A 12,734-nucleotide genomic window follows, 5' to 3' on the forward strand; every position below is an offset into this window, starting at 1 on the left:
TCTCTGGTGGGAAAACGTGCATATTGTTTTTATGCAGAGTTTAGAATATTCACATGAAAATATGTTGCCAATTGGATGGAAACCTAACTAGTGCTAAAGTAAATTGTTTGCATTCCAACCCATTCTGCCATGGGGCTGAGCAAAAATGTTGTAGTTTCAAAGGTAATATCTGCCAATTCTACATATTTTTCCCATGTGTTGGTAAGAACCTTTGGCAGTTTTAAAGCTAATTTCCTGCAATTCTACACATTTTGCCATGACTTATGCCAGGTTCGTGATATCTGAATGAGTGTGACTAGCAAAGTCAATGACTGCCCGCTGGAGGTCAAGGACCCTGGGCACATGCCCTACTGTAAGTGTCTGGTTGTTGATGATTAGGACAACTTCAAGGTTTAGATCTGAGTGACTATCAGTGACTGACATAACAAGTGGAAAACTGCTGATGCACTACCAAATGTCGAAATTGCACCTTGTTTATTCTACCTTTCTAACACTCAACAGTAAATTGAGTACCCCCTCCAAAAAAAAAAAAAATCGGTAATCTGCATATAGGCAGAGGCGCTTCGGTCATGACGTCAAGGTTAAATGCACGAATGAGAACTGGAATTTATCTGTGGAAAAACAGTGCCCTCTTGCGTGTAGAATGAATCTACACAAAGGAGGAGGCCATGGTTAGTGACTCAGTAAGACCATTGTGCACTAGTGCATTTTTGCATTTGCCTAAGATCCTACAGACACACGGTTAGTTTGGTGCTGCTATAAACTGCTATTTCTGGCACATTTCATCATTTCTCAACAGGCGCTTATCGAGCGCCGTGCGCTCCTCACGTTACCACGCAACAACCATCCATGGTCATGCAAGAGCGCGCGCGTTGCGTAATGGGAGAATCTCGGTGATGCTGATTCAGAGGAGTAGAGGCGTATAACGGGGAGAATGGAGAATGGTGCAACGATAACCGACACATATGTCATTAATACGACCTCGCACAAGGACTGATGCACCTCTCAAATGCCTCGCGAACCGAGGCCCTACAACGACGTCAGAAGATCAGGTCTGGATACAGTGTTTTGCTCTTTGTTGAATTGATGTAGATGATCTTGCGGACATAAAGCACATCCAAGACATTGGCACTTTGTCAATAATGATGCTGAATACAAGGTCGCTCGCTTTGCTATGATAACTTGGGCAACGCCACTTCGATGCGCTGTTTCTAGAGAATAAAGCAATCTGGAATCACGTTGTTACTCCACAACACAGTTATTGGCAATGATGCCAGATGACGTCAGGAGCTTGAACATGACAATTAGTATATTTTACAAATATATAACGAGAATCGTGAATAATTTAGAAAGAGTCATCATAATGCAGACTTACGTCAGTGATTTGAGTCGCTCACAACAAGAGGTGTAGTCTTTTACAGGCATCTAGTCGGGTCCCTTTGCATCGGTTTTCCCGACTATAAACGACATTTCCCAAAGTGCAACTCGCGGCTTACCGTGCAGTGGAACGTTGCATGGCGGCTGATTGACTGATATTGATCCAATGGGTGATTCCTGAAATATGTTTTAGGGGCGGAGAAAAGGTACATAACCTGTCCATTGGGCCAGGGGTGCAGGGCGATGGTGAATGTTGATACTTGGAAAACGTCAAACCTAGAATTAGAACTCTGTATGGGCTGTGCGCATCGCCTGCCGCTTGGATGGTAACCCTCCCTACCCGTTGAGAGAGCGCCGAAACTGCAGTGCGGAGAAATGTAACAGTAGGAGGAGAATGATAGTAGAGCTTATGGGCCTGGGGACTGCTGATAGTTGCGATGGAGGAGAGGTTGTGTCTTATGGAATGATATCTAAGGAAAGCCTATTGGAAACAGTTCGGGTCCCACCCTGTGATTGTAGCAGTAAGGTGAGAGCGCAAAATACAAGTAATTCATAGGCCCAACATTAGACAGTGCAGTGGCCTACTAAAATGTTACACCCTTTTCCTAATTCTAAATATAAATGTAGCTGTAAAATGTAGCCTAGTTACATACTTGAAAATGATCACTGGGTTTTCTTAGTAGCTACTATGATAATGGCTTTTGGGTGTTGCAATTGACCAGTCTATTTTTTGTGATGGGGTTCGTTATAGATTTGGAAAAATATAAAGACATGGTTTAAATGTTGACCTACTAAAAGTGTTTTGCCAACACTGGGTGTGTGCTATTGGAGTCGTTCAATCCAAAGTCCCCTATGCAGGTGTACTTTACTTTAATCAACCAAGTGTACATTGACATTATTTAACCACGAGGTAATTGCATGACAGAGTTAATTAACTTGAACATTGCTTTATTACTTTGCATTGTTGCATTGAGTGTACCGTTAGCACATGAACTGTCTAGGGCAGTGGGAAGCTTCCACACTAGTATAAGGCTCAGGATGTTCTCTCCTGCTTCTGCATTTGATTTGGGAATGCTTTTAGCCCAGCCATTCTAATACAGGTAACTGCCAAAATAAACATTCTATCATGCTTAGGGTCATGTATAAAAATGCCCAGTTGTCCATTATTTTGGCTACCATGGCTAGAAGAGATCTCAGTGACTTTGAAAGAGGGGTCTCAAAGGAGCATAGGGATTTTAAAGGGGGTGTGTGTGTGTTTGTGGGAGATTCTGGAGCAGTGCCTGATACAGCATTATCCACCACCATCAACAAAGCAACAAATTATGTAATTTCTTGTGGAAAAATTGTCGCATCTCCAATAGAGTTTCAGACACTTTTAGAATCTATGCCAAGGCGCATTGAAGCTTTTCTGGTGATTCGTGGTGGCGCAACACCCCATTAAAACACTTTATGTTGGTGTTTCCTTTATTTAGGCAGTTACCTGTAGGTACGCTGTCTGGCAGGCAGCGCAAGCCTAAAGCAGTGTTTCCCAACTACAGTCCTCTAGTACCCAAAACAGCACACATTTTTGTAGTTGCCCTGGACAGACCCACTTGATTCAACTCATTGAGGGCTTGATGATTAGTGGAATCAGGTGTGCCTGTCTGGGGCTACAACAAAAAAGTGTATTTGAGGACTGGAGTGGGGAAACACTGGCTTAGAGAATGCCAGCAAGTGTGTTAAATGAGGGGTGCTGCGGCGCTGTCCTTGGCCAGCACGGTGCTGTAATGAGTGGTGCTGTCCTTGGCCAGCACGGTGCTGTAATGAGTGGTGCTGTCCTTGTCCAGCACGGTGCTGTAATGAGTGGTGCTGTCCTTGGCCAGCACGGTGCTGTAATGAGTGGTACTGTCCTTGACCAGCACGGTGCTGTAATGAGTGGTGCTGTCCTTGGCCAGCACGGTGCTGTAATGAGTGGTGCTGTCCTTGGCCAGCACGGTGCTGTAATGAGTGGTGCTGTCCTTGGCCAGCACGGTGCTGTAATGAGTGGTGCTGTCCAATGTGCTGAAAACACAGCTTCAGTCACACCTATGCCTATGGATTCCATTTGTAGCGAAATTGCATGCAATCTATCAAATATTTTAGCGCTAACTGTTGCTGCCCCTAGTGCTGAATCTGTGACCAACACATTTGTTTTAAACGCGGGTCCCAGTTCTTTCCGTGATGCTGAATTGTTGTTAAGCGAGGATAGTGGTGCTGTCTGTGGTGCTGAAGTTTTGTTAAGCACGGATAGCGGTGCTGTCCATGGTGCCAAATTGTTTACTTATGACCACATAGACATATTTGGGGTTCAGAGGCGTTAGTGACATGTTGACAGTTTACCAGGAGGCTGAGGCTAAATCTGTAGGCCGAGGCTAAGTCTGCTGCTCTTCCTGACAGATTGGTTTTATGGCCTCATTGTATTGTCAAGCTTGTACCCTGTTGTTTTAAAATGAGTTACGGTAGTCAGTTTAGATGATACTTTTTAATTCATAATGTATGTGTTGTATACTGTATTTGTGTATGTTGTGCATTACTGTGTTCTTCTTCACAGGTAAATGGCTGAATCAAGTTGGGAGCTGCTGTGTCTCTGTCTGGCCGGCCAATGCAGTGCGTAGGGACGGCCGCCCAGCCCGACGAAAACATGAACGGAGCGGGGGAGCAGGTGGACATCCTGCCCCCAAACTGCTTGGTAAAGGACCGATGGAAAGTGGTGAGTTTGGTTTTATCTTCAGAGACATTTTGACCATGTAATTGACTCTCAGCTGAGTGACTGGTGGAATAATTAAACAATTGATGAATGAAACACATGATGCAAGATTTGAGAATCCCTGATTTAGAATGTTCCTTAACCTGATGAGAACTAGCCGGGTCACAGATCTGTTGGTGCTGTCTTGCCAAATTATATGGTCATTGTTAGGCGTGACAGTGACCATAAAAGTTGGCAAGACAACACCAACAGATCTGGGACCAGGTTAGTGGAGAACTAGCATTTTCTAAATGTTCACATCAAAGAACAGGCAGCAAACAGTAAGAAGCAGGCATCCACAATCCTCACTTTTCTACTGTGTTTATTCCACCCTTGTCTCTCCTCTGCCACCATTCCCAGCTGAAGAAAATCGGCGGGGGAGGTTTCGGGGAGATCTACGAGGCGTTAGACCTGCTGACCAGGGAGAATGTGGCTCTCAAGGTAGAGTCAGCCCAGCAGCCTAAACAGGTCCTCAAGATGGAGGTGGCTGTCCTCAAAAAACTGCAAGGTAAGGGCCTACGTGTTTGAGCAGTAACACACGATCACACGTACAGCTGTGTGTTTGTGTGGTTAAGTGGTAACGCCACTAATACAAGCATGTGTTAGAACCTCAAAGGTTGTGGGTTCAATCCTTGTGACCTTTGCCACTTTCTCTTCTCCTGCACTATATATCACCCTTTGTGATGAAATTCCACTCTCCTGTTATGAAAAAGAAACTGCAAGGTAAGGGCAGGCAGATACCAGGGATGGATAGGGTTCACTAAGGACATGATCAATCAATGACAACATCACCTTGTACATGAATAAGCATGGCACGGTTAATTAAGTTGTCTGGCTATGGTCTGAGGTAAACATCTGTCTGTCTAGCCATTTGATTAGTGTGATTGGCAAGGTTGTAGGTGTGGTGATTGTTCTGTTCTGGGGTTTGATGAGTTAGGTAGTCAATCAGTTGACATGCCTGCTGCACTGGGGTTTATACTGCTTTGTGCAAAATTATATTCTGGCAGTGAGTGTTTCACATCGTCGATCTCTTAGGCAGTATTTATTTGGGGGTATTTCTGTGTCTGCCAGCTTTGCTTGTTCTGGTCTGTTGTCCCAAAAACAGATACAAAAAGAAAGTAATCTTAATCTTAAACCTCCAACTGAATCAGTTGTTTAACTGTGATGGTACAAGTAGATTCGTAGCTAGCTCATTTTATAATGACTGTATAATAACATTCACACTAACCTCTCACTTCTTTCACAGGAAGAAATCATGTATGTAAGTTCATTGGATGTGGAAGGAACGAGAAGTTTAACTATGTGGTCATGCAACTTCAGGTAACCATTTATTAGAACACTGATACAATGGCTTTAGGTTGAGAGAATCGTAGCCAAGGCTACAACTAAGTAGAAAAAAATGAATGAAAAATATTTCTCTCCCTCTATCTCCCCGCTCTCCCTCTCTCCGTCCCCCCTCTCCCTCCCCCTGTTTTCTCTCATTTCTCCCTACCCTCCCTCCCTCTGACCCCTCTATCTCCCTCTATCTCCCTCTCTCCCCCCACCTTCCACCTCTTTCCCTCCCCCTTCTCTCCACCCCAGCAGGGGAGAAACCTAGCGGACCTGAGGAGGAGTCAGCCCCGCGGCACCTTCACCATGAGCACCACGCTACGCCTGGGCAAACAGATCCTGGAGTCCATAGAGGCCATCCACTCTGTGGGCTTCCTGCACAGAGACATCAAGCCTGTAGGTGGCCCTCTCTGTAGCACTTTACCTAAAGCCTGCAGGTATAAGGCATTATGATGTGTGGTTATAATGCATTGTAAGACTAATTCATCTATTCTAGAGTCCATAGAGGTCATTGACTCTGTGGGATTCCTGCACTGACATCAAGCCTGTAGGGGGCACTGTACATATCAGAGATAGAGAGAGGTGGGTGAGAGAAAGAGCAAAGATGTGTGATAGAGATAGAGAGAAATGGGGGTGAGATTGAGAGAGAGAGATTGTGAGAGAGAGAGGATGTGAGCTAGGGTCATGTCTATACAATGACAGAGAGAAACACTGCTTTGGGCTTCACCTGTTGATATGCCTGTGATGTCCTCGACTCAACTCTGTTTCTCTGTTGTTTTTTTCCCAGTCAAACTTTGCCATGGGTCGACTCCCCTCCACCTATAGAAAGTGTTTTATGTTAGACTTTGGCCTGGCTCGCCAGTACACTAACACTACCGGAGAGGTCCGACCGGTAAGTAGCCGTGGAAGGATTCTGTTCATTTCATTTATTAAGTTTATGTAAATATTTAAACCTGTTGAATCATTCTAGCAAGAATATAGGACATGGGGTATAAGGTTTGCTATTTTGGTGTTGAGTTAGGAGGGGTAGTTCACACAACCTGGGGGTAGTGGCAATGGGTTTTTCGCACAGGAAATGCTTGGTCCTCAGGGCACTGTGGGTAGGAGAATAGGAAAGCATAGGGCATGTGCCTTTTTGTGATGTGATTAATAGTTGGCTAGCCTGATACAGACGGATCTAGAGTTGGCTAGCCTGATACAGACGGATCTAGAGTTGGCTAGCCTGATACAGACGGATCTAGAGTTGGCTAGCCTGATACAGACGGATCTAGAGTTGGCTAGCCTGATACAGACGGATCTAGAGTTGGCTAGCCTGATACAGGCTGATGTAGAGTTGGCTAGCCTGATACAGACGGATCTAGAGTTGGCTAGCCTGATACAGACGGATCTAGAGTTGGCTAGCCTGATACAGACGGATCTAGAGTTGGCTAGCCTGATACAGGCTGATGGAGAGTTGGCTAGCCTGATATAGGTTGATGTGGAGTTGGCTAGGCTGATATAGGCTGATGGGGAGTTGACTAGCCTGATACAGGTTGATGTAGAGTTAGCTAGCCTGATACAGGTTGATGTAGAGTTGGCTAGCCTGATACAGGTTGATGTAGAGTTGGCTAGCCTGATACAGGTTGATGTAGAGTTGGCTAGCCTGATACAGGTTGATGTAGAGTTGGCTAGCCTGATACAGGTTGATGTAGAGTTGGCTAGCCTGATACAGGTTGATGTAGAGTTGGCTAGCCTGATACAGGTTGATGTAGAGTTGGCTAGCCTGATACAGGTTGATGTAGAGTTGGCTAGCCTGATATAGGTTGATGTAGAGTTGGCTAGCCTGATATAGGTTGATGTAGAGTTGGCTAGCCTGATAAAGGTTGATGTAGAGTTGGCTAGCCTGATATAGGTTGATGTAGTTGGCTGGCTGATATAGGCTGATGGAGAGTTGGCTAGCCTGATATAGGTTGATGTAGTTGGCTGGCTGATATAGGCTGATGGAGAGTTGGCTAGCCTGATATAGGTTGATGTAGTTGGCTGGCTGATATAGGCTGATGGAGAGTTGGCTAGCCTGATATAGGTTGATGTAGTTGGCTGGCTGATATAGGCTGATGGAGAGTTGGCTAGCCTGATATAGGCTGATGTAGTTGGCTGGCTGATATAGGCTGATGGAGAGTTGGCTAGCCTGATATAGGTTGATGTAGTTGGCTGGCTGATATAGGCTGATGGAGAGTTGGCTAGCCTGATATAGGCTGATGTATAGCCTGGGCCACAGGGGAGATTCTTTCTGCTTTTCTTTTTGCTGACTCAGCCTCCACTCATCGATTAGAAGGGCAGGTCTGTACTGCAGCTTTAGAACAACAGCTAGACCACACACACACACACACACACACACACACACACACACACACACACACACACACACACACACACACACACACACACACACACAAACACACACATATACAGTATACATATACACACACACTGTTGTAAATTCTAACATGCAGTTTCTAAGGTAATATCCCTAGACTACCTGGCAAATGGAATGGGTGTTATTATCAAGGTCAAAACTGTCATCCTCCACTTTTGAGACAAAATGGTGATGCAGATTCCAGTTATTGTGTCAGAGATGCCAATGACCATAAGAAACTACAAATATTAAATGATACATTTAAATGATGCCTTATGCTTTGTAAATGCATTAATTCATAGTTTGTTACTGTAAATTACTGCAACATTGCTTCAAATATTATGTTCACAAAGTGTTGATGTTAAAGCTTTTACAGTTGTTTTTTTGCAATGTGATGCTGTCCTTTTTTCACCTGTGTGATTTTATGTTTTGCAGTTTTGCTGTTCCTTTTTGGCCTTTTCTGTTCGAAGCGCATGCTTGTGATCCGTCTCATCAGTAAGGTGCTTGATCCCATTTCAGTTTTTATTATCTCTCCCTGCCTGAGATATTTTCCATATCCTTTCTTGTCTCTTTTGAGGTTTTAATTGAAATACTTTATTTCCATCAATCTTTTTCTTTCTAGTTGTCCGTGTGAAATTCTTTTAGGTTTCGTGCTGAAAAGAGAATTTACCTAATTTTATTTTTCCAGCCCAGAACTGTGGCGGGATTTCGGGGCACTGTTCGTTATGCTTCAGTAAATGCTCATAAAAACAAAGTAAGTGTCTTTTTGGGTTCGAAAAATGCAATGCACTACAAATTAATTTAGACCTGAGGGTTTTGTGTAACATCAGTTTGTCAGGAAATCCAAAATAACTCTTGCTGATGTACTTCAGGAATTCTAATAAGCCATGAAAATAATTAATTGATTAATTAATTCTTTAACTTCTCAGGAAATGGGTCGCCATGACGATCTATGGTCGCTATTTTACATGTTGGTAGAATTTGCAGTCGGTCAGCTACCATGGCGAAAAATAAAAGATAAGGTGAGCTACTGTCTACTGCAGTTTCAGTTATTTCCAATATTTCTTTATCCTGGTCCAGTGGACCCAAAGGGGTGCACATTGTTATTTTTGCCCTAACACTACACACCTGGTTAGACTAAACAACTCATCATCAAACCTTTGATTAGTGGAATCATGTGTGTAGTGCTAGGGCAAGAACAAAAATCCCTCCTTTGGGTCCCCAGGAACAGGATTAAGAAACCCTACAGTAGAGAATGGTTACTGGTGTCTACTGGTGTCTTGCTGGGCTCAATTGATTTCTACTGTATCTCTTGTGTGTCACCAGGAGCAAGTGGGTCAGATTAAGGAGCGCTACGACCACAGAATGCTGCTCAAACACATGCCTTCTGAGTTTCATATTTTCCTGGATCATGTTTTAGGCCTTGACTACTTTACCAAACCAGATTACCAGGTACGTACTGTTCACTTGAAAAAGAAAAGGAGAGCCGCACACTCTAGGAGCTCAGATGAAATAATTTAATAACCAACATTTCAACAGACAAGCTGTCTTCATCAGGGTGTAATGACAAACACTGCAGGTCACTAGTTTATACAGACAAGCTGTCTTCATCAGGGTATAATGACAAACACTGCAGGTCACTAGTTTATACAGACAAGCTGTCTTCATCAGGGTATAATGACAAACACTGTAGGTCACTAGTTTATACAGACAAGCTGTCTTCATCAGGGTATAATGACAAACACTGTAGGTCACTAGTTTATACAGACAAGCTGTCTTCATCAGGGTATAATGACAAACACTGTGGGTCACTAGTTTATACAGACAGGCTGTCTTCATCAGGGTATAATGACAAACACTGCAGGTCACTAGTTTATACAGACAAGCTGTCTTCATCAGGGTATAATGACAAACACTGCGGGTCACTAGTTTATACAGACAAGCTGTCTTCATCAGGGTATAATGACAAACACTGCAGGTCACTAGTTTATACAGACACGCTGTCTTCATCAGGGTATAATGACAAACACTGCAGGTCACTAGTTTATACAGACAAGCTGTCTTCATCAGGGTATAATGACAAACACTGCAGGTCACTAGTTTATACAGACAGGCTGTCTTCATCAGGGTATAATGACAAACACTGCAGGTCACTAGTTTATACAGACAGGCTGTCTTCATCAGGGTATAATGACAAACACTGCAGGTCACTAGTTTATACAGACACGCTGTCTTCATCAGGGTATAATGACAAACACTGCAGGTCACTAGTTTATACAGACAAGCTGTCTTCATCAGGGTATAATGACAAACACTGCAGGTCACTAGTTTATACAGACAGGCTGTCTTCATCAGGGTATAATGACAAACACTGCAGGTCACTAGTTTATACAGACAGGCTGTCTTCATCAGGGTATAATGACAAACACTGCAGGTCACTAGTTTATACAGACAAGCTGTCTTCATCAGGGTATAATGACAAACACTGTAGGTCACTAGTTTATACAGACAAGCTGTCTTCATCAGGGTGTAATGACAAACACTGCAGGTCACTAGTTTATACAGACAAGCTGTCTTCATCAGGGTATAATGACAAACACTGCAGGTCACTAGTTTATACAGACAAGCTGTCTTCATCAGGGTGTAATGACAAACACTGCAGGTCACTAGTTTATACAGACAGGCTGTCTTCATCAGGGTATAATGACAAACACTGCAGGTCACTAGTTTATACAGACAGGCTGTCTTCATCAGGGTATAATGACAAACACTGTGGGTCACTAGTTTATACAGACAAGCTGTCTTCATCAGGGTATAATGACAAACACTGCAGGTCACTAGTTTATACAGACAAGCTGTCTTCATCAGGGTATAATGACAAACACTGCAGGTCACTAGTTTATACAGACAGGCTGTCTTCATCAGGGTATAATGACAAACACTGCAGGTCACTAGTTTATACAGACAAGCTGTCTTCATCAGGGTATAATGACAAACACTGCAGGTCACTAGTTTATACAGACAGGCTGTCTTCATCAGGGTATAATGACAAACACTGTGGGTCACTAGTTTATACAGACAAGCTGTCTTCATCAGGGTATAATGACAAACACTGCAGGTCACTAGTTTATACAGACAAGCTGTCTTCATCAGGGTATAATGACAAACACTGCAGGTCACTAGTTTATACAGACAAGCTGTCTTCATCAGGGTATAATGACAAACACTGTAGGTCACTAGTTTATACAGACAGGCTGTCTTCATCAGGGTATAATGACAAACACTGCAGGTCACTAGTTTATACAGACAAGCTGTCTTCATCAGGGTATAATGACAAACACTGCAGGTCACTAGTTTATACAGACACGCTGTCTTCATCAGGGTATAATGACAAACACTGCAGGTCACTAGTTTATACAGACAAGCTGTCTTCATCAGGGTATAATGACAAACACTGCAGGTCACTAGTTTATACAGACAAGCTGTCTTCATCAGGGTATAATGACAAACACTGCGGGTCACTAGTTTATACAGACAAGCTGTCTTCATCAGGGTATAATGACAAACACTGCAGGTCACTAGTTTATACAGACAAGCTGTCTTCATCAGGGTATAATGACAAACATTGCAGGTCACTAGTTTATACAGACAGGCTGTCTTCATCAGGGTATAATGACAAACACTGCAGGTCACTAGTTTATACAGACACGCTGTCTTCATCAGGGTATAATGACAAACACTGCAGGTCACTAGTTTATACAGACAGGCTGTCTTCATCAGGGTATAATGACAAACACTGCAGGTCACTAGTTTATACAGACAGGCTGTCTTCATCAGGGTGTAATGACAAACACTGCAGGTCACTAGTTTATACAGACAGGCTGTCTTCATCAGGGTATAATGACAAACACTGTGGGTCACTAGTTTATACAGACAGGCTGTCTTCATCAGGGTATAATGACAAACACTGCAGGTCACTAGTTTATACAGACAAGCTGTCATCATCAGGGTATAATGACAAACACTGCAGGTCACTAGTTTATACAGACAGGCTGTCTTCATCAGGGTATAATGACAAACACTGCAGGTCACTAGTTTATACAGACAGGCTGTCTTCATCAGGGTATAATGACAAACACTGTGGGTCACTAGTTTATACAGACAAGCTGTCTTCATCAGGGTATAATGACAAACACTGTGGGTCACTAGTTTATACAGACACGCTGTCTTCATCAGGGTATAATGACAAACACTGTAGGTCACTAGTTTATACAGACAGGCTGTCTTCATCAGGGTATAATGACAAACACTGCAGGTCACTAGTTTATACAGACAAGCTGTCTTCATCAGGGTATAATGACAAACACTGCGGGTCACTAGTTTATACAGACACGCTGTCTTCATCAGGGTATAATGACAAACACTGCAGGTCACTAGTTTATACAGACAAGCTGTCTTCATCAGGGTATAATGACAAACACTGCAGGTCACTAGTTTATACAGACAAGCTGTCTTCATCAGGGTATAATGACAAACACTGCGGGTCACTAGTTTATACAGACAAGCTGTCTTCATCAGGGTATAATGACAAACACTGTAGGTCACTAGTTTATACAGACAAGCTGTCTTCATCAGGGTATAATGACAAACACTGCAGGTCACTAGTTTATACAGACAAGCTGTCTTCATCAGGGTATAATGACAAACACTGCAGGTCACTAGTTTATACAGACAAGCTGTCTTCATCAGGGTATAATGACAAACACTGCAGGTCACTAGTTTATACAGACAAGCTGTCTTCATCAGGGTATAATGACAAACACTGCAGGTCACTAGTTTATACAGACAGGCTGTCTTCATCAGGGTATA

General features: G+C 43.3%; 1 protein-coding gene across 4 annotated transcripts in view; it reads left to right on the forward strand.

The window, feature by feature from the left end:
* Positions 1 to 794: 794 nt before the first annotated feature.
* LOC115153338 (tau-tubulin kinase 1) overlaps positions 795 to 12,734 on the forward strand; it is a 39,795-nt gene continuing 27,855 nt past the window's right edge. Inside the window, exons 1-9 of one of the 4 annotated variants that reach the window (XM_029698677.1) lie at positions 795 to 1,052; positions 3,947 to 4,105; positions 4,502 to 4,649; positions 5,388 to 5,461; positions 5,723 to 5,866; positions 6,258 to 6,362; positions 8,554 to 8,619; positions 8,795 to 8,887; positions 9,192 to 9,317. In XM_029698677.1, the coding sequence (XP_029554537.1) occupies positions 3,998 to 4,105; positions 4,502 to 4,649; positions 5,388 to 5,461; positions 5,723 to 5,866; positions 6,258 to 6,362; positions 8,554 to 8,619; positions 8,795 to 8,887; positions 9,192 to 9,317 (864 nt within the window). In that variant the 5' untranslated portion in view covers positions 795 to 1,052; positions 3,947 to 3,997. Of the gene's footprint in view, positions 1,053 to 1,544; positions 1,904 to 3,946; positions 4,106 to 4,501; positions 4,650 to 5,387; positions 5,462 to 5,722; positions 5,867 to 6,257; positions 6,363 to 8,300; positions 8,366 to 8,553; positions 8,620 to 8,794; positions 8,888 to 9,191; positions 9,318 to 12,734 lie in introns of those variants that run through there. The other 3 variants (XM_029698680.1, XM_029698679.1, XM_029698681.1) reach the window with 3 other exon arrangements.

Source organism: Salmo trutta, chromosome 18 (assembly GCF_901001165.1).
Source record: "Salmo trutta chromosome 18, fSalTru1.1, whole genome shotgun sequence".
NCBI classification, from domain to species: Eukaryota; Metazoa; Chordata; class Actinopteri; order Salmoniformes; family Salmonidae; genus Salmo; species Salmo trutta.